The 21,044-nt window shown below is 41.9% G+C and overlaps 1 protein-coding gene across 1 annotated transcript in view; it reads left to right on the top strand.

Annotated features, from left to right (window-relative positions):
- Window positions 1–21,044, top strand: part of ttc27 (tetratricopeptide repeat domain 27) — a 427,052-nt gene that overhangs the window by 302,558 nt on the left and 103,450 nt on the right. Inside the window, exon 11 of the mRNA XM_084322115.1 lies at window positions 10,949–11,044. Within this exon, the coding sequence (XP_084178241.1) occupies window positions 10,949–11,044 (96 nt within the window). The remainder of the gene's footprint in view (window positions 1–10,948; window positions 11,045–21,044) is intronic.

Here is a 21,044-nt window from a genome sequence, read left to right on the forward strand (position 1 = left end):
CCCAGCAGGATGTCATGGGTGTCTGTTTATCTGTCTGTCTGTGATACCATCCCTTCCTCCGCTTCTTGCTTTGTCTGGTCAGCAGGGAACAAGGAGGCTACGTTGTTAAAGGGTGTTATTTGGTGTGGGTCTGGCAACCCGGGACTGGACACCTCCCACTAGGGCAGGACGATGACTCAATATGATAGTCTTTCAATTGACTCTCATCGTGATGACATCATGTCATCAATATATTGTGATACACAATTCTTGTTGTCTAAGGTGATAATTATTGATAATAAATGTTAACAAAAATGTCTCTCCAAATTCTATCTGAAATATTCATTTGAAAATTGCAGTTTTGGTGTTGGGTCACACTTTGCATTACCATGCAGTTCAACGAGATGAACATCAACTGGATTACATACTGTAACCCAGGATTTCACCTAGGGCTGGGCGATATGGCCAAACAATTTATCACGATAACATTTTTCATATCGTTCGATAATTATCGATATTTTAAATAGTAATTTTTTTTCTAATTATTATTGTTTAAACAACAAATGTATGTTTATTTTGCAAAAATTCTTTGTTGTTGCCACCATCTTTAGTGTTACAGCCCCTCACACTCCAGTTCTCAGCCTGCAGCTGGTTTGAAAGTGAACGTTTTTGGCTGTGGCTCCAGGGGAGTTGAACAGTTCTGGCTCTGCTAGTTTCTTTTCTATCTTTTGGCGCTTTTTTGGTGGACAAACCACCACACATGTGCACCGTGACTCGTGATTCGAGTCTAGCTCTGCTAACACACATAGCCTACTGTGTACAGACGGTTTCAAACTGTATTTTAAATTAGAAAGCAAACAAAATAAATGGACAAGAGAAAAATAAATCTCAATTTGGTCAGTATTGTCATTTGGACAAGCAAAGCCATTACTTTAAGTTGCAGGCAAGAAAGACAAGTCTGTCCACTGTCTCTGGTTTTAAAACTGCCCTGTTGCAGGTCACAATATAAAAAAAAATAATATATATGTATTTTTTGTTTTATTATTATCGATACTATTTTTATTATCGATTATTAAAATATATCGCAATAATTATCGTTTTATCGCCCAGCCCTATTTTCACCTATGTGAGCAGATATCATCACGATATATGTAGATGTTGATAAAAGGTCCTTGTGATTATTGTGCCTAGCCCTAAACCCCACCATACTCTCTGGTTCCATATAACAGAGCGACTTGCCCTAGTTTAAAAACTCACCCCGGCACGGCCTTCAAAAGCAAGCAAGGTTGGGATGATATATTGGCTGTTACAGCATGTGTATCGTTAACCAAACAACGTTCACATTCCACAAATGGCTGCGCAAACAACACATAACGGTAGTAGTTGCACCGTGGGTCAGGACGGTTTTGTGCTTGTTTCTAGATGTACAGTAAAGCACTTCATAGACGAGCAACGTCGCTAATTCACTCACTGACCATTTAAGATTTAAGATTTGTTTATTAAGGACAATGCAAATGAATGAACATCATTTACATGAGTGTATGCATAACATCACAGCATGATAAGGACGTAAATATGCCGGGAATAGCACAGGGCTCATTTCCACCCGTAGTCCTAACATAAAACAAACACAAAACGGACCATACAACGTTCATTCATAAAAACTGACATCACTGACATGACCACACTAACATGACATTCAGTCAGTGCAACATCACTAACTTCCCTAATGAGTGCATATTTGGCTGTCTAACAGCCATTTCCTGAGTTGGCCCCTAAAGGTGGACAGGGTGGTACATTCCCTTAAGGGGACCGGAAGGCTGTTCCATGTTCCACTTCCCTTTATCGATAGAACATTTTTGCTGAAGGCTGTCTTTCTAAAATGGACCTCACAATCCCCTCTGGTGTTTGACCTAGTGGCTAATCCAGTGTTCCTTTTCTCGTGGATAAACTCCTTGAATTTCATTGAGAAATATATAAAATTGTTGAAAGACTTCTTCAATATCATGCTTACCAGAGATGTTCCTATACTTTTTTCAGAAATAAATATCATTCAGCATGGAAACAGCATACAGATTGACTAATTGACTAAACAAGTTGACAAAATAGTAAAAGTGGAGAAGAATCTTTTTATTGAATGCACTTAATTATCAAATATAAAAGTGCACATTCTACATAATGTTTGTGTATTCCAGTACTTGGGAGCAATCAATCCTCGAACCATTGACCCATAGGTTATGTTAAAGTGGTATGTGGTCCAGTTATGCTGCTCTTGACTACGGCCGCTTGAAGTTGGCAGGCTTCAAATTTGAAAGTACATAATCTTCATAAAATGTTGCCACGTTTTCTATGCTAAATGTTTTTCTTCAAAGTACTATAAACTAATGGTATTAGATACATGCAGTGGAGTAAAAAGTACAGTATTTCCTTTTGAAATGTAGTAGAATAAAAGTGCAAAGCTCCCTAAAAGGGAAATACTTAAGTAAAGTACAAGTATCTCAAATACTGATCTCTCTCTCTCTCGCTCTCTCGCACACACTCAACACATAATACATACAGTATGATCTGTGTGTAATTCATCCTCCTCTCAGGGTTGCTTCACAAGGCACAAGGATGACATCATTGTGTGTGTGTGTGTGTGTTGTGTGTGTGTTGTGAGTGCGCGTGCGCGCACATTCTCTTCCCAGGTGTTCAGCGGGCTGCTAGGCTCTAGACAGACAAGGTCAGAACCATAAAGCAGGAGGAGGGGGGGGGGGGGGGGGGTCGTTGGAGTTTAGGGGCCCAGGGGCCCAGGGTAGGACGAGTGGCAGCTTAGCTATACACCAGGAGGCTCTTAAAGCGTCCAGACATCATACAACTGCTCCACTGTTTTTCAACTCTCCTCTATCTGAAAAAAAAGAAGAAGCCTGGTTCTAATCACTCCACTAGCTTTCCCCCCGGCTCTAATGATGATACACTAAGCCCTGTTGTCTTAATACAAAACTTCACATGACAGATTGTGTCTAAGAGGGGAGTGGGGGTGGCGGGGGGCGTACTGTAGCTGGTCGGGGCCTCCAGGGGGAGCTGTAGAGTCAGACTGGAAGGTGTGTTGTGGGGCACGAGTCTTGAGTTTCACAGCATGGCCAAAAGGCGACTGCATATTTTGGGCCTTCTCGTGCATGCACCAAAAAGTTAGTGAGCGAGTGCAAGCGATGGCAATTTTTTGAGACCATGCACGATCATCAGAAGGAAAGGCTGGCTGACGGCCAAGTGGAACGACAATTTCAAGACATCGGATTGTGAACGTTCTAAAACTAATATCAAAGCAATGCGTAACAAACACAGAGGGCAACGCACTGGCCTGTCCTACTTCCACGTTGAATGTAGCAGGTTTTTGTGGCATTTTCTTTTGTCAATGTAAAGAAGAAAAAACGACAGAAGTGAGTAACAACATTGACAACGAGTTGCTTGCAGTCTGGAAGTCAAGTCACCCTAACCTACTGTAGTTAATAGACGTTGAAGACAAGTCAGGAAGCGACGTGTGGAGGTAAGAATTTTACAACGCCACCTACTTTTTCTCCTGTTTTTCTGTGTTTTTCTCCCATCCCAATTTGTTGTTATGCCAATTCCCCCCTCCACTTCCTGGTTGTTGCTCGCATGTGCCCCCCACTGGCCGGTCTAGGGAGCCCTGAAGTCTTATCAGATGCTTCCTCCGAGACATAGGAGACAGCCAGCAGCATCTTTTCACCTGCCAGCGCGGACTCTCATTGGTGAGGTGTAACGTGTGGAAGGTCACACTACCCTCACCATCTCCCTCCCTCACTGTGCAGGCGCCCTGACCGACCTGTAGGAGTCGCTGTTTACAACGACCAGAATACCACCCACTGGCTTCCCTCCCGCTGACTCTGCCAATTGAGCCAGTATGACGGCCGGCCAAGCCGGAGGCAGCGCTGACAGCCGGATTCGATACCAGTGTCTCTCGCGTTGGTGACGAGCGCTTAGCCCGCTGCGCCACCTAGCCGCCCTCACAACACCACCTCTTAAAACCGCAAATTCATTCGTTAAACAACCCTTATAAAAGTCATACCAATAGAGATGCAGTGGCGAAAAGGGGGGTGGTCCTGTCAAATCCACCATGGAGAGCAGTGTGTCTCAGGTCTCCTGCCTAGGCTATATGACATGACCACAAAACACATCAACCATGTTCTCTTCCTCCATAGCCCTCTGGTTAACGGGATCTTGAGAAAATGACCAGAAGCTTTGTTTGGACAATGACAGAAGAATGCAATATGGACAGCAGCCTCTAAATGCTGTCCATGTTGCTGAAATAGGTTTGGCTACGGTGCTGTGCGTGGTGCTGAAAAAGGTTTGGCGCAGGTCTTTGTTCTTCTCTCCCCAGTTAGTTTGGTGGAAATAAATCTCCACTCCTTCATACATTGTAGGCTTATTTGAACTCCCCCTTTGTGCTTAAATAATACAATCAAATAAAAAGTTGTATATATGGCGATCAGCATCTCCAAAATAACAGGTGCGCGCACGCTGATCTCAGGGACTCACCTAGAAAGGAACTATTACCATCACAAGATTACAAGCTGCCATTTGAATGACAGGAGGGAAATGCTCACATGAAGATAACAAACTGCAGTGAACCTAATTTGTCTGATTGCGTAGGCAGGCTACTGGGGCAGGAGTCGCAACAGATGATCTGCAATATAGTTTCCGAAGCTTTGGAACAGAACCCACCATTCCGTGAACGCTAGAGGAAGACATCAAGTGCTCCCAAATCCCACCGCTGACACCAACAAACACCAGACACTGCCCCCCGCCCCCCCAGGTCCCCCGCTCCGATCCCCTGTGACACAGACATGCTCCATCACCAACACCTAACCCCTCCCCACTCCCACCCTCCCTCCCTCCAAGCAGTGGAACCCCATAGGAGAGTGGCGTCACACTGGCAGATTAACAGGTGGCTCACATACTCCGATGGCAGAAAGGAGAGAAGGAAGGAAGGGAATTGAGGGAAGGAAGAGAGAGAAAAAAGTGTCACCCTCTGGTTTGTTTCAGATGCTCTCTCCCTCCGGCAATGTGTTTTGACTTCTAATCTCCTTGACTGCCAAAGGGAAGGGGGGGAGGGGGGAGGGGGGAAGTGAAGGAATATGTCTCGCATCGAGTTCTTTCACATTGGAGCAGAGATGATGATGATGATGAAGATGATGAAGCTTGCTGCGCTCCTGTGGGCAAAAGAGGCACAGGGCTTGGAGGAGGTTGCCAGCCCCCCCCCCCCCAGCTTGTGTATCTCCCTGTTCAATCTGGCACATAACCAATCGCTTTGTAGGCTCTCATTTCCTCATCATCGTCTTGCCTATGTTTACGTTGGAAAGTTGATTTACAGAACAAGTCAGTTGTAGGTCAGTTTCTGACTTGCCAAAGTGGTGGGTGTGGGACCTTATTCGATTGGTTGTCTGTTCAAATTATACCACTTTGATACCACTGTGCAACAGCAAATTGGCACATCAATCGTACCCATTAAAATACCATGGTTCCTGCATCTTGAAGCAAGCAGTTTATTTTCCATATGCCTGCATTTTTAGACTAAGCAAGCCTATACTTTCCCCAGCAGTGTGCGATTTGGGTATAATTCTTGTTAAATGGGCTGCAATATCTAATTCATATTCTAAATGCATTCCTGGTATGAACTGTCCTTGAGTGGATACATCGGCTTTGTATTTCACAGAACGAGATTACGGACATCCATTAGTTCAGTCTACAGTGCTGCAGTATCCAATATGGATGCAATACTAATACTGGCTCGAAACCAGGCTAGAAGAAAAGGCAAGAAAAGTGACTTGATTGGCCAAGTCTACTGTAAGAGCAATGGATTGGATCGGTACTCAGCACCAGATGATACTTAAAGTTTACATTTACATTTAGTCATTTAGCTGACTTACAAGTTCTGCATGACAAGTCATCAGGAAGGGTACAACTCTATCAGTTGAGTAACAATGCTCATCAAAGTGTTGCGTGTTACAGTGTAGGTTAGTTTATTAGGACAAGTGCATGACAGTAAGGTTAGTTAGGGTTGGATATTTTTTAATTTTTTGGACTCAATATCTGTATCAGTCCATCCATAGTATCGGACTCAGTTCTTCTCATCTTTCAAAATTGTGTTTTCCTTGCGTTTATTCCCCACACAGAATAAATATAATCCATACACTTTGATCATTCTTAAATGCAATTTCTATTAGAGCACCTAATAATTCAGTTGAGTTAATCAGAATCAGTTTAATCCCCCCCCCCCTCCTTGCTGTGTTTACAGCTCCTGATTTACCAGAACACACCATATGGCGGCCTGTGTTTGTGCTTTTGAAGATGTCCATTTGCCGTGGAGAAAGGAAATTAGTTATTAGTCATCCGCAGTCTGCGCTCAAACAAACCCGATTGCTCAAAGAGAAACCGATTGCACCAAGCCAACTGGAAATTCCATTTCCAGATGAGGTTCATGTTCACCACGATGAATAATCCCGAGCCTTCGTCCTTCCTCTTAGTTGGAACTGGAACGGCTCTCTCTCTCTCACACACACACACACACACACACACACACACACACACACACACACACACACACATACACATACACATACACATACACATACACATACACACATCACACCAATACAAGCCACAGAGTAAACCAGTGTTTCTTGGTAAGGAATATATTTTTCCTGCCTCTCTCCACTCAGACATTTGTTCTGTGTGGCCCTCCCTGGCTGTGAAATGTTTTACTGGAAGATATTGGTGGGTGATTGACATAACCCATTTTGAGGGGAATGGGCAGAAATATTTCATGCCGAGGTGTCAAAGGCTCCATAGCCGAGAGCTCTTTGCCTTTTACCGTGACCGCTGATCGGCTTTGCTTCCACTGAGCCCTTTGTTGAGCTGCACTGTGAGGATGTCAAGCCCGCCAACCGGATGATGACATAAGGAAATGACAGAGAAACTTTCATCTCTTCTCTCCCCAGGTTTTCCCCCCCCTGAGCTTTTTAGCACAGGCACGTCCCCTCCACTGAATTCTAGACCTGCTCCACTAAGGTTGGACAACTTTTATTCAGTAAAGCCTCAGACTCTAACCTGCTCTTGCCCTGAAACCTGTTAAGGTTTTGCGTTATGTCACATCATGGTACAGCTATCAGCAATAAGTGTAAAATATACACTTTGACTGCTGTTTTGATAGGGTTATGGTCTTTACTCTTGGCTACATTTGAAAAAGAAACACACCTCTTAACATCATGTGGGCCCTCTTGAGGATGTGCCATGTTGCCGACCCCTAGCGGCTCGGGTGTGCATTTCTTTTCATACAATATTTATATGCCGTTTCAGATGTCAAAATCCGTTCAGCGGTTCTCGAGTTACATGCTGATATGTGAGGCGTGCGCCAAAGTACACGGCAAAGTACACAACACGTACACAACTCCCGGGGCTCTAGCTTAGAGCCATATGAAATCCGTTTTATTTTTTTCCAAATTACATTTTATTTTTTTCCAAATTCAGTTTTTTCAGTTTTAATATTTCAGAATTCTGTATTTTGCTTTGTACGCTCAAGTCGCTCATTTTACAATCAGAAATAGTGTCTAATAAGTGGGAATGAATAAATGTCCACAATTGAATAAGATATAACAGTCCATTTAATAGGGCTGTCTTAAATACTTCGAAGCTTCGTTCGATGGGCATGGGATTCGAATATGAAAATAAAATTTGATTATTAAATTAAAAAAAATATATATATATATATTTTAGCTAAATCAACTCTGCCTCTCTTTGTTAATTACAACAAGCAATGCTGTTTGTTATTTAAGATGAGGTCGGACTCGGCACTGACAGATTTGTGTTCATTGTGCTGCTTTTATAAAGCCTCAAATGACGGCTTACAATATTTCATGAAAGCAAAGTGTTTTGTTTGTCTAAGATTTAAAAAGGTTTAAACTTTACAGCACTGACAAAGTTGAACAAAGTGCTGTACAAGTCCCACAACATAAAAGAAAGAAAAAGTATAAAAAAAAAAAAAAAAAACGTTAATTATTATTATTATTTTTTATAGTTGATTCCATTTTTATTGCTCAATTCCGCGATTCCGTCCACAATTCCGTGATCGCGGATTCCATATGGCTCTACTCTAGCTCCGTCAATCATTTGGCGATCTCGAACATTTTGGACAGGGTTGTAGCCAATGAGTGTGGCTTTCCAATGATACCCCAGGTGGGGATCTAATACGGTCTCTATTGATCAATTTATGATAAAAAACAGCAGGGTCCCTCAATCGGGGGACTCTATACAGCTTAACAGGTTAAGCTAAACACTGGATCAGCTATGGGCATTATGATACAGTACACCATTATGATACAGTAAATTATGATACAGTACATCATTATGATATAGTAAATTATGCTACAGTACATCATTATGATACAGTAAATGAATGAATGAATTATTTTATTTCGAATGTTTACAAATAAATAAACAAACAAATAATTTTTCGAACATTTTCACAAATAAACAAACGAAAAGGATAGGTTTGAAGCCGAAGGCTTATAGAGCAACCTACCCCTAATTAAAAAAAAAAAATTAAAAAAAGTTAGTTTTCAAAATTACAAAAATTCAAAATAAAATCAACAATCAAAAATCAACAAAAAACCATCCAGAAAAGAACTAAAAAAGTTAAAGTTTGCAAGATAAAACAAACAAACAAACAAAAAATCAACAATCAACAAAAAAAAACATTCCTGAAAAGAACATAAGCCAAACTTCAAAAATGATACAGTACATCATTATGATACAGTACATCATTATGATACAGTACTTTATGATACAGTACATCATTATGATACAGTATAACATTATGATTCAGTACAACATTATGATACAGTACATTATGATACAGTACAACATTATGATTCAGTATACATCATTATGATACAGTACAACATTATGATACAGTACATTATGATACAGTACAACATTATGATTCAGTTACGTTTACATTACGATACAGTACCACATTCATCAAGGTCTCACATTTGATTTTCTATAATTCCTCATAAAGTTCACATTTCGCATACTAATATACAAACGCCAACAGTGTTTGTGTTGTCAAGGTTGGACATGTGTGTTTTTGAATTTGAATTCCCTCACCCTCCCTGAACTGGCTGAACTCCTGCACCCCCTCCGCAGGAGACGCACTGCATCACTTGTTCTGACAGTGCTGTGGCCGTGCGTTTAAATGGAAAGATTGACTCAACGGTTGACCGGGTGCTTGAATTGATGGACAAGGTGTGTTTGAGCTCTGCCAGTTGCCAGAGAACGTCTGGTGGTTGTGCTTGACAGGATTTAGATGGAGTTTTCTCTCTCTCCCTCTTTCTATTTTTCTCTCCCATATTTTTCTTTCTCTTTTCCTCTCTCTCCCTCCTTTTCTCTTTATCTCTCCCTCTCTCTCTCTCTCTCTCTCTCTCACTCACTCACTCACTCACTCACTCACTCACTCACTCACTCACTCACTCACTCACTCACTCACTCACTCACTCACTCACTCACTCACTCACTCATGTTCTACTTTGACCTTGAATCCGCTATCCACCCATTTTACTGCCCAGGACCAAAATTGCTTTTGTTGAGTGTTATTTTTCAGTGTAGACATAGTGAATGTAACTTGTCAGTATTTATAAGAGAGCATATTATTATACTGACATTATGGAGGCAATCGATGCTTCACTGGGGATTTCAAACATGGCGTTCAGAGCTAAAAGGAAATTACTTTTTGATCCTATCTTTGAATTGGTGGTATTAGTATTCAGTTTGTTCCATTGTGATTGTGTTTTGTGCCTGTGTTTCTAATATATTAGTCTGTATATATTAGTGTGTGTGTGTGTGTGCATGTCCATGTTTGTGTGCATGTACGCACGCATGAGAGCTAGGGATGCAAGAAATCAACATTTTCTCCTAATCGATTTCACATTCCATTCCTTAACGAGTGTTTGTTGAATTTTGTTTATATGATAATTGCACACTAGAATCAATGTGGGGCAGCATATAATGCTATATAGAGGTTAATAAGTAGCCTGACGGATACACACAGACCGGCAGTCAGTCCAAGATACTCACTTTATATGTCTCCAAATCTCATTAGAGGCGACTGGGCCTCGCCTGCTGCATCCTCCTCTCGATAACGCTCCTTGCCCTGTCGTTACCTACTGTATGACTGGGATTGAGACTGGCTTCACGAGCCATGCTATTAAGACACCACATTCCCAAATTAAACCTCCATCGCCTGGCGCAAGTCATGACTGAGAGTCAGGCTGAGTTTTAGTCATAGATAAGTAGACAAATATAATTGTCCCTAGCTGGGATATAGGCCGACGCGCCAGGGGAGATAGGTGACTGGAGACGATAACAATTTGATGGCAGTCAGCTGCGTCTCGTTTGACAAGGAGGGAGAGCGAGAGTTGTTTCCTCTTTGCCCCTAGTCTTCGTGGATGTCCTCTGCCAGCCTCCATTGAGCGCCTACGATTGATGGAGCAGAGTTTGCAAACTCTTTTATTTAATTTTTTATTTTTTACTGCACAGCAACCAAGGAGATTGTTAGGACATTGGGTGCCGGTTTTCTGTACTCTCAAAAGAACGAAAGGAATACAATGAGATGGAAAAGTGTAGTGTTGAATTTCACAGTCACACCCACGACAAATTACCCTACATGGACAATGAAGTATATGTTATCTTAAATGTGCATCAGAAGAAGATCATAGTTTGGCCCAATTGCCACAAAGCCGCAAGTCGTATTCTTGCCATTTGATTGAAAGGTGGTGTCTATCATTTTAATGGCAACCGGCTATAAAATACAATATCTGTCATTTTACTGGTATTTCTTTAAAGTAATAAATAATGTTGAATTGGTTGGTTGCATGTGCTGATGGTGTGGGCTGTCTGTCCCCTCCTCCTCCAGGCTATAGCGGACCACTTTGAGGAGAAGACCTGCCCCGTGAGCGAACGCCTCAAGATCTTCTACTGCTGCCAGGCTCCGCCCAGGTGGGATGTCCAGGTAACGCCCCTTTCATTTACACGAACACACCCGATTGGTTCTGATTAGGGCTGGGCGATTAATCGATATTAACGATTAATTTGAATTAATGATTTAGGACGATTTTGAAAAATTAAAACCGATTTTCAAGCGATGCTTGGTGAAAGTTAGATTTGCACTTTATTAATCCCAATAGGGAAATTCATGATCAAGAGGTACCTTTTATTTGTTTTAAGTAAAGTTTGGTGAAAAAGCAAGTTATTGCACTATTAATCCCAATAGGGACATTCATCTTTGTTTGATCAAGAGTAACCTTTTATATATATATATATATATATATATATATATATATATATATATATATATATATATATATATATATATATATAATTATTTTTTTAAGTGAAGATTGGTGAAAGTTAGGTTTGCCCTTCAATCCCAATAGGGACATTCATCTTTTTTTGATATTTTTTTTTAATAAAAATATTTTTGTCAAATAAAAACAAAGGTTATTTGAATGATTTCCTTGGTGTTTCTAGTTTTCAAGAGAAAAAAATCTGTAAATCTGATTTAAAAAAATAATAATCAGGATTTTATTTTTAGGCCATATATCGCCCAGAACTAGTTCTGATTTATTCTGACATGCTTGATTGGTTATCTGGTTAATGCTGACAGGGTTATTATTCTCCATCTATTTCATACAGTCTGAACAATGGTTTTCATGGTTTGATCCAAGGGCAATAATGATGCCGGTTTTTGCTGGTCAACCATTGCAGCAATCAATACATCCCTGCACCGAGTTGCTATTTTAAATTGGAAAACATTGACATTATGCTATCGTTTTGATTGAGGACACAAATTAGAACTGAAACATATAGCCATGATCGGCAATTAAGGGGCCAAGCGCAATAAACCATTTGACCCTTGACCACAGATGATAAAATAGACCTGGAGGAAATACACCAAGAAGGAGAAGAAGAAGAAAAAAGGAGAGTAGGAGGATTGTTTTTTAGTTATTTAGCGCCGTGTGGCCAATTTACACAAAACGCCAGTCTCCTCCTTGTCAAATCCGTCAAATCAGGTGAGGTTCTTTTTCCATTTCCTTTCAGTGCAACAATACAACAAGAAACAATGCTGTCTGCAGTTCTGATATTTGTGGGACACCACCATACCATCAAAGCCGTAGAGTTTGTTTTGTCTTTGTCTCAGACCAAAAGAGACCTTTCCACGTCATCCCCCTCCATATCTGTCACCATCGATCACTGCGGGCCAGTCATCTGCCATTAGCCGCTTCGCTTCAGGAGCCCGATACAATCTGGACATGTGGCGTTCAGGCCGTGCGTCTTCATCTATCTAGAGAAATGGCCCTGTTACAGGTAGACAAGCCGCTAGACAGCCAAAGGTGATCTAGACTGTGAGATGGGCGACGAAAATACAGGACGCCTTTGTCCTTCATCAGCCACAGACAGTTAGTGTGTGTGTGTGTGCACGTTTTTTTTAGGGAGACGAGGATTGGATGATAGTTGTTTTTGCTTGTCTAGAAACCCTCCAGAAAGAATGTGAAAGGTGTTTTTGTTTGTCTAGAAACCCTCCAGAAAGAATGCGATAGGTGTTTTTGCTTGTCTAGAAATCCTACAGAAAGAACGTGATATGTGTTTTTGCTTGTCTAGAAAGCCTCCGGAAAAAGAGCATTTTGTTTGAGCGTGGCTGCATCTGTTTGTGGTGTTGTTGTTGTTGTAGTAGTAGTAAGCACCCTTTTCTGCCACATATATCCAGTTTCTCTCCTCCTCCGCAGTGCAGATGTGACAGCCCCATGGCAGCTCATTTTTATTATTGGCCACTTTTAGCTGGAGGTCCCCTGTGTTTTCAGCTGTTTAGAAATGCATTGAATAAACCACACAATGTGGGGGTTGATACTGCAGTGAGAATTCCTCAAATGTAATCTGCATTCCTAATAGAGGCTGCGGCGCACTCTGGGGTCATCACATCACCCTCTCTATTTAGAGTTTCCTCATGACCTTTCTTGCCTACCAATATGGGTGCAATGTCACACAGTTCCTTGGCCACGGTTATCATTTAATGATAATCACATGGTATTTTGATTACAATCACTTGTGTTTGCCTACCAAGATGTCTACAGCGGAATACCACGAGTCTCTAAGGCTCTTTTACACAGACTGTTCAAGGCGCTAATGTTGCGTTGGGGGGTCAGTCATTGTTGATCAGTCACGTTGTCAAAATGATGTAAAAGGACAGCAGGCATGCTGGAATGTTTTCCCTTGACCCCAAACCAATTTGATTGGTCGACCCAACTACTTATTCTGCTCTACAGCTCTTTAGCAACTTTTTAATGCCATAGTGAACCTCGTGTCATTGATATACTGTACCTATGCATTAAAAAAAGTATTCCCCAACAAATCTTAGTTACATCAACTCTGTGCTGTCAGAACAGTCTTATGTTTGCAGGTTAAGTATTTAATGTGCTCTATTGCCCATTAGGCCACCATCGTGTAGAATTGTTTTGCCAAATACCGAACACTGGAAATACTCACCTATAAGTACAACCCTGCCTAGCTTATTACACAAAGTTGTTGTAACTAAGAGATTAAAGAAGCAAAGGGCCTTCTCTTGCAGGACGAGGCTTATTTTGCAGCACACGTGGCATTCCTCTTTTTTTATTTAATTTGACTATTTTACTTTAATTTTACTATACTATCAGTCAGCGTGTAACGATACAAACACGTTAGCGTTACAGTATATGCATTAAAATGTATTCATACTACAGAGCTCTAATTATATTATATATACTATACAGAACAATTTGCCTCAGAAAAATATTAATCTTATTTCGAAGTTGTATAAGCGATGAAAGTGAGCCTTAACATTATGCAGTGGCCGTACCATACCAAATGTTACGTTGAGAGAAAAGTATGAGACCTGGGTAAGAGAGGAGGGAAGGAGAATTGAAGCCTTGCACTGAAGAACCATATACAGTGGTGGCCAAAATTATTAGAACACCTGACAGACCGGAAAACATTGACATTTTCTTGCCTCCAAAACATGATTTAATTTCCTAATGTTCATGAAACATGCAGATGGTTGCTCTGAGCACAACAAATATCAGATGAAGTGAGTCCTACTGTTTTATCCACTTAGGAAAACTCTAACATTTTGGGAAATTAGCTTATTTGCCATCTACCTTGGAGTTAGACGCGCACCGTTAGCCTAGCTTAGCGTCAGTCACTGGAAGTAGGTTCCTCCGTTAGCCTAGATCTTGTTTGCCGTCCTCTCCTATCTCCTCTATTCTCTGCCTCCATATGCGGCTGTGTGCTGTTTACACACACACACACACACACACACACACACACACACACACACACACACAGACAGACACTCGAGCAGCTCATGCACACACGCGCACACTCGTGGCGTTCTCTCCTACTCTCCTCTCCGCCCCGCTGTTTACACACACACGCCACAAATGCACACACGCGTGCTCTCTGCTCGCGACAAGTACCTGCTCGCCCATGCTCAGTGTTGGGAACTAGGCTAACGGAGGAACCTACTTCCAGTGACTGACGCTAAGCTAGGCTAACAGTGCGCGTCTTCCTACTCCTACTGCATGCACAGAGAAGAAAAAGGTATGTATCTTCTTGTCTAACTCCAGGGTAGATGGCAAATAAGCAAATTTCCCAAAATGTGTGCGTTGTGAGTTTTCCTTTAATATTTGGTATGTCCACCTTTTGCAGCAATTACAGCAGCACATCTCTCTGGCATAGTGTCAATATATTTCCTGAGAACTTCAACACTAATGTTATCCCATGCCTTCTGCAACTCAAGCCAAAGGCTTTCCTTTGAATGTATAATATATCTGTCCAGTTTATTGTCCAACTCGCCCCAAATTTGCTCGATGGGGTTAAGGTCCAGACTTTGAGGGGGCCAGCCCAACATTTTCAATGTTCCAACCGATTCCTTCTGTTGCAGTTAGTTCCGGCAATAGTTTGAAGAATGTTTAGGGTCATTGTCCTCTTGGAAAATAAATCCAGGCCCAATAAGATGACTCCCAGATGGTACTCCGTGCCTCACCAGAATGTTGTGGTATACTTTCTTAGCCATGATGCCATCAATTTTCACTAAATCACCTGTTCCTGAGGCTGAAATGGCACCCCACACCATAATACTACCCCCTCCGTGTTTAACTGTTGGCAAGAGACACTCATTTTCATATCTCTCCCCCTTCCTCCGTCTAACATACACTCTTCGCTTGTTGCTAAACTGTTCAAACTTGGACTCATCATTCCACAACACTTTATACCAATCTTCCTTTGTCCATTTCTTGTGTTCTTTTGCAAATATCAGGCGTTTCACTATAATTTTCTCTCTCAGTAATGGTTTCTTTGTAATGTAAAGTCCTTGTTCTCCCAGTTTCCGATGCACAGTTCTTGAAGACACTGTTGCACCATTAGTCATTGTGTTGTTGATCTTGTCGCGCAGTTCTCGTGAGGTCTTTCTTTGGTCCTTTAGACTGAGAATTATGAGATGCTTCACTTATCTGAAAGTTTATTTTTCCTACCTCTCCCTTTTCGGTCTGGTGTGAATTGGTGGCATCATGGTGGTCTAAAGTGTTGGACTGTGAAGGAACATGATTGTGTGACATTGACAGTGAAATAGGCCTAGCTAGTTTTTTGTAAGGAAAATTACATAAATCTCCTTATGATGGCTCTATTCTATGGTTTATAGAGCATAATGATGACTTTGTATATATTTAATTAGTTTTATGGGTATTTTAATGGCCAATTGAACAACAACTGAAACCTCTTAAATATGCCAAGTGTTCTAATAATTTTGGCCACCACTGTAGGTCAGTTTTTAATTTCTTGGACAGCTCATGTATTTGTAGTTGTGAATTTAATCTAAATCACTCGGTGTGTGAATGAGATGTATCACCAAAAACTACTCAACCTCTACTGTCGTTTACTATGACTGTGAACACAGCACTCTAACTTACCATCTTTAGATAATAAAGTTTGAAAACATTGTTACTCTGAAAACGTATGGTTCTTCGTATGAGGTACTCAATTGTCGATACTGTATTGTTTACACTGTATACAGCATATACAACGTAAATGTTATTCAAATCATCAATTCTGTAATGAGATCGCTATACCCCTGGCAATCAATTATCTCAGTTGGCTGCTTCTTGCTTTCATGCGGTACATTATGGGGAGTTTTGGGTGGGATTTTTCTTCTTTTTCTGTGAAATATCAAGAGTTGCTTTCTGGTAGACTGGAGAGCAGAGAAGATGTAATTTGCAGAGCGAAAACAGCTCACAAGGGCTCGGCGTCGATAGCCGTATACCATTTCATTCTACTGTGATTCATTTAGTGGAAATCTGACACGTAACATCTTTTAAATAGAAATGAAGATGGGATGAAAACCCTCTGCCTTCTCAGGATCCTAAATTAATTATTCTCCCTCTACTGGTCCATATCACATTGTTCAGGTGCTCAGCCTGTCACGACTTACACACCCACACCACCAGTCTCTCTCTTCTTTCTTTCTTTCTTTCTTTCTTTCTTTCTTTCTTTCTTTCTTTCTTTCTTTCTTTCTTTCTTTCTTTCTTTCTTTCTTTCTTTCTTTCTTTCTTTCTTTCTTTCTTTCTTTCTTTCTTTCTTTCTTTTGTGTGTCTCTCTTCTCCTCCTATTGGACCATGTCACATTGTTCAGGTGCCGCAGCCTACTCCTAGAATGACTGCTATGAGTTATACATCCACATTGTTATATCAGTCTATGAATCTGTCTCTTTCTTTCTCTCATCTCTATCTCTAAATGTATCTCTCTGTATGTATGTATGTATGTATGTATGTATGTATGTATGTATGTATGTATGTATGTATGTATGTATGTATGTATGTATGTATGTATGTATGTATGTATGTGTATCTATCTCTATCCATCACTGTATCTCTATCTTTATCTCCCCATCCATATCGCTTTATCTCTATCTATCTCTCTCCCTCACTCTATATCTATCTTTATCTCCCTATCGCTTTATCTCTGTATCTACCTATCTCTATATCCCTCACTGTATCTCTCTGTCTTTATCTACCCATCCCCTTATCTCTGTATCTATCTATCGCTCTATCTATGTGTCTATTTTATTGGCAGAAGCAGATTAATGAGGAACAAGGTAGATAAACAAACTATACATGATGACAGACCCATGTCATGCACACTGACACTGAACTGTATATACTGCAAACAGAGAGAGAGATAAGGAGGAGAGATAGAGAGAGATGGAAGTAGGGAGGGAGAGGGATGGAAGTAGGGAGGGAGAAAGATGGAAGTAGGGAGGGAGAAAGATGAGAGATATTTAAGAGATAGATGGGGGAGGAGGGGAGAGGTGAGAGAGATGGGAGGATGAGGTGAGCGAGAAAGGAGGTATAAGAGAGAGGGAGAGAGATGGGCGGAGAGAAATGAGAGGATGAAATGAGAGAGAAATGAGAGAGAAATTATGTATAAGAGATAAGAGGTGAGAAATAGAGATGGGAGGAGGATAGAGATAAGAGGATGAAGTGAGAGAATTTATGTATACGAGAGAGGGAGAGAGAGATGGGAAGAGAGAGATGAGAGGATGAAGTGAGAGAGATACATTATGTATAAGAGAGATAAGAGGTGAGAAAGAGATGGGAGGAGGAGGAGAGATGAGAGAGAGAGAGGAGGTGTAAGAGAGAGAGGGAGATGGAGAGAGAGGTGTAAGAAAGAGAGGGAGAGGGAGAGAGAGGTGTAAGTGAGAGAGAGAGAGAGAGAGGGAGAGAGGAGGTGTAAGTGAGAGGGGGAGGGGATCAGTCTGGGAGGAGACATCACCCAGGCGGCATGTAATAACTGAGAACAGCAATAAAGCTGGAATTGAAGGCGCCCTATTGCCGCCCGGGGAATTGAACGTGCAAGCGATGCAGAGGAGAATCACAGGGGCAGCGGTGATGCATTTTCACCACACTGGGGAGAGAGGCGTGCCCTGCATGATACTAAGCTGTGTGTGTGTGCGCGCAGAGTTGCTGGTTAACACGGAATTGTCTTATTTTCAGACAAATAAATAAGTCCCTTTCTAAGTAATAATTATGGGTATAACGATCTCAATACAGAATTTTACATTTGAAAACATTTAACTCAAAACTGTCAACAATTGTCCTTGTCTCTTGCCTACAGGTAATAAGTATTTTCTGTCTCTGTTAACTGGTGGTATAGTATGGCTACTTCTATTAGCACAATAATGGATAATTAGAGCTATGTAGTATGAATATATTCTAGTTCTAACACATTTAGAATCAAAAGTCGAATTTACCTCAAAATCTAAATGTGTATCAACTCTAAACATCTGTGTAGGGCTCTGCCCCTTAGAAACGATGCAACACTGTCCCTGAGCTTCTTCCTGCCTTTCGTCAAGGTGTTACTGTACATCCAGAAGCTGTAGTGTATTAAGACAAGCAGCAGGGAGGAGGAGTGTGAACACACCGCTCCGCGTCTCATCATCTGGTCTGTTTGTGTTGTCATTGGTGTCACGTCCTCCTGACTTGCATGTCTCCATGGTCACATGATGCAGGTCGCTGACAGGAAGAGGAATAAATTCACATTTATCGGCCCGAACATCCCCTGTAGGACGTGATATGCTGCCTGCCTCCCCCAGGCAAGGCTCTAGGTGTGTGTGTGTGTGTGTGTGTGATAATAGCCTGAATCCCTGGATTTACAGTGTGACAGGTGAGGTGATGCAAGCTTGGCTCCTGTGCTTAGGTGGACAGACAGGTGGTGACATAAGGTTAGGAGGTGAATGTGTGTGTGTGGATGTACTGGCATGGATTACAAGACAGTCTTAGTCAAATGGCGAAAGGCTGTTTGGGAAGATGGGACACTTTCTCTCCACTCTTGTCTCTACCTCTCATCTCTACCTCTCATCTCTACCTCTCATATCTACCCTTCTACCTCTCATCTCTACCTCTCATCTCTACCTCTCATCTCTACCTCTCATCTCTACCTCTCATATCTACCCTTCTACCTCTCATCTCTACCTCTCATCTCTACCTCTCATCTCTACCTCTCATATCTACCTCTCATCTACCCTTCTACCTCTCATCTCTACCTCTCATCTCTACCTCTCATCTCTACCTCTCATCTCTACCTCTCATCTCTACCTCATCTCTACCTCTCTACCTCTTATCTCTACCTCTCATCTCTACCCCTCTACCTCTCATCTCTACCTCTCATATCTACCCTTCTACCTCTCATCTCTACCTCTCATCTCTACCTCTCATATCTACCCTTCTACCTCTCATCTCTACCTCTCTACCTCTCTACCTCTCATCTCTACCTCTCATCTCTACCCCTCTACCTCTCATCTCTACCCCTCTACCTCTCATCTCTACCTCTCATATCTACCCTTCTACCTCTCATCTCTACCTCTCATCTCTACCTCTCATCTCTACCTCTCATCTCTACCTCTCTACCTCTCATCTCTACCTCTCATATCTACCCTTCTACCTCTCATCTCTACCTCTCATCTCTACCTCTCATCTCTACCTCTCATCTCTACCTCTCATCTCTACCTCTCATCTCTACCTCTCATCTCTACCTCTCATCTCTACCCCTCTACCTCTCATCTCTACCTCTCATCTCTACATCTCATCTCTACCTCTCATCTCTACCTCTCATATCTACCTCTCATCTCTACCTCTCATCTCTACCTCATCTCTACCTCATCTCTACCTCTCATCTCTACGTCTCTACCTCTCATCTCTACCTCTCATCTCTACCTCTCATCTCTACCTCGTCTCTACATCTCATCTCTACCTCTCATCTCTACCTCTCATCTCTACCTCGTCTCTACATCTCATCTCTACCTCTCATCTCTACCTCTCATCTCTACCCCTCATCTCTACCTCTCATCTCTACATCTCTACCTCTCAACTCTACCTCTCATCTCTACCTCTCATCTCTACCTCTCATCTCTACCCCTCATCTCTACCTCTCATCTCTACATCTCTACCTCTCAACTCTACCTCTCATCTCTACCTCTCATCTCTACCTCGTCTCTACCTCTCATCTCTACCTCTCATCTCTACCCCTCATCTCTACCTCTCATCTCTACATCTCTACCTCTCATCTCTACCTCTCATCTCTACCTCTCATCTCTACATCTCATCTCTACATCTCATCTCTACATCTCATCTCTACATCTCATCTCTACCTCTCATCTCTACCTCTCATCTCTACCCATCTACCCCTCGTCTCTATCCCTCTACCTCTCGTCTCTACATCTCTACCCCTCGTCCCTAATCTGTACCCATCGTCTCTACCATCTCTTATCTAGTCTACCTTCCCCTCTTTTCCTCACCCCTTTCCTCCCTTACATTTATTGCTCCTCTCTGCCTATTTTTTCTCCTTACTCTCCATTCTCATCCCTTAGTTCTCTCACTTTCTCTCCCTCCCTCTCCTATCATACTTAGGGGGTTATTCAGATCAGCCTAATTAATTACCTCAGCTTCCTCTCTACAGCCCCTCCTTCCCTCCCTCTTTCCCTTCCTCCCAACATCCCTCCCTCCCTCTATATTTTCATCCATCCTTTCAGCTACCTCTCATCTCTACCTCTCAACTCTACCTCTCAACTCTACCTCTCATCTCTACCTCTCATCTCTACCTCTCATCTCTACATCTCTACCTCGTCTCTACCTCTCATCTCTACCTCTCATCTCTACCTCTCATCTCTACCTCATCTCTACCTCATCTCTACCTCTCATCTCTACCTCTCATCTCTACCTCTCATCTCTACCTCTCATCTCTACCTCAACTCTACCTCTCTACCTCTCATCTCTACCTCTCATCTCTACCTCAACTCTACCTCTCATCTCTACTTCTCATCTCTACCTCTCATCTCTACCTCGTCTCTACCTCTCATCTCTACCTCTCATCTCTACCTCTCATCTCTACATCTCTACCTCTCAACTCTACCTCTCATCTCTACCTCTCAT

The sequence above is a fragment of the Notolepis coatsorum genome, assembly GCF_963971535.1.
Source record: "Notolepis coatsorum genome assembly, chromosome: 9".
Classification (NCBI taxonomy): Eukaryota; Metazoa; Chordata; class Actinopteri; order Aulopiformes; family Paralepididae; genus Notolepis; species Notolepis coatsorum.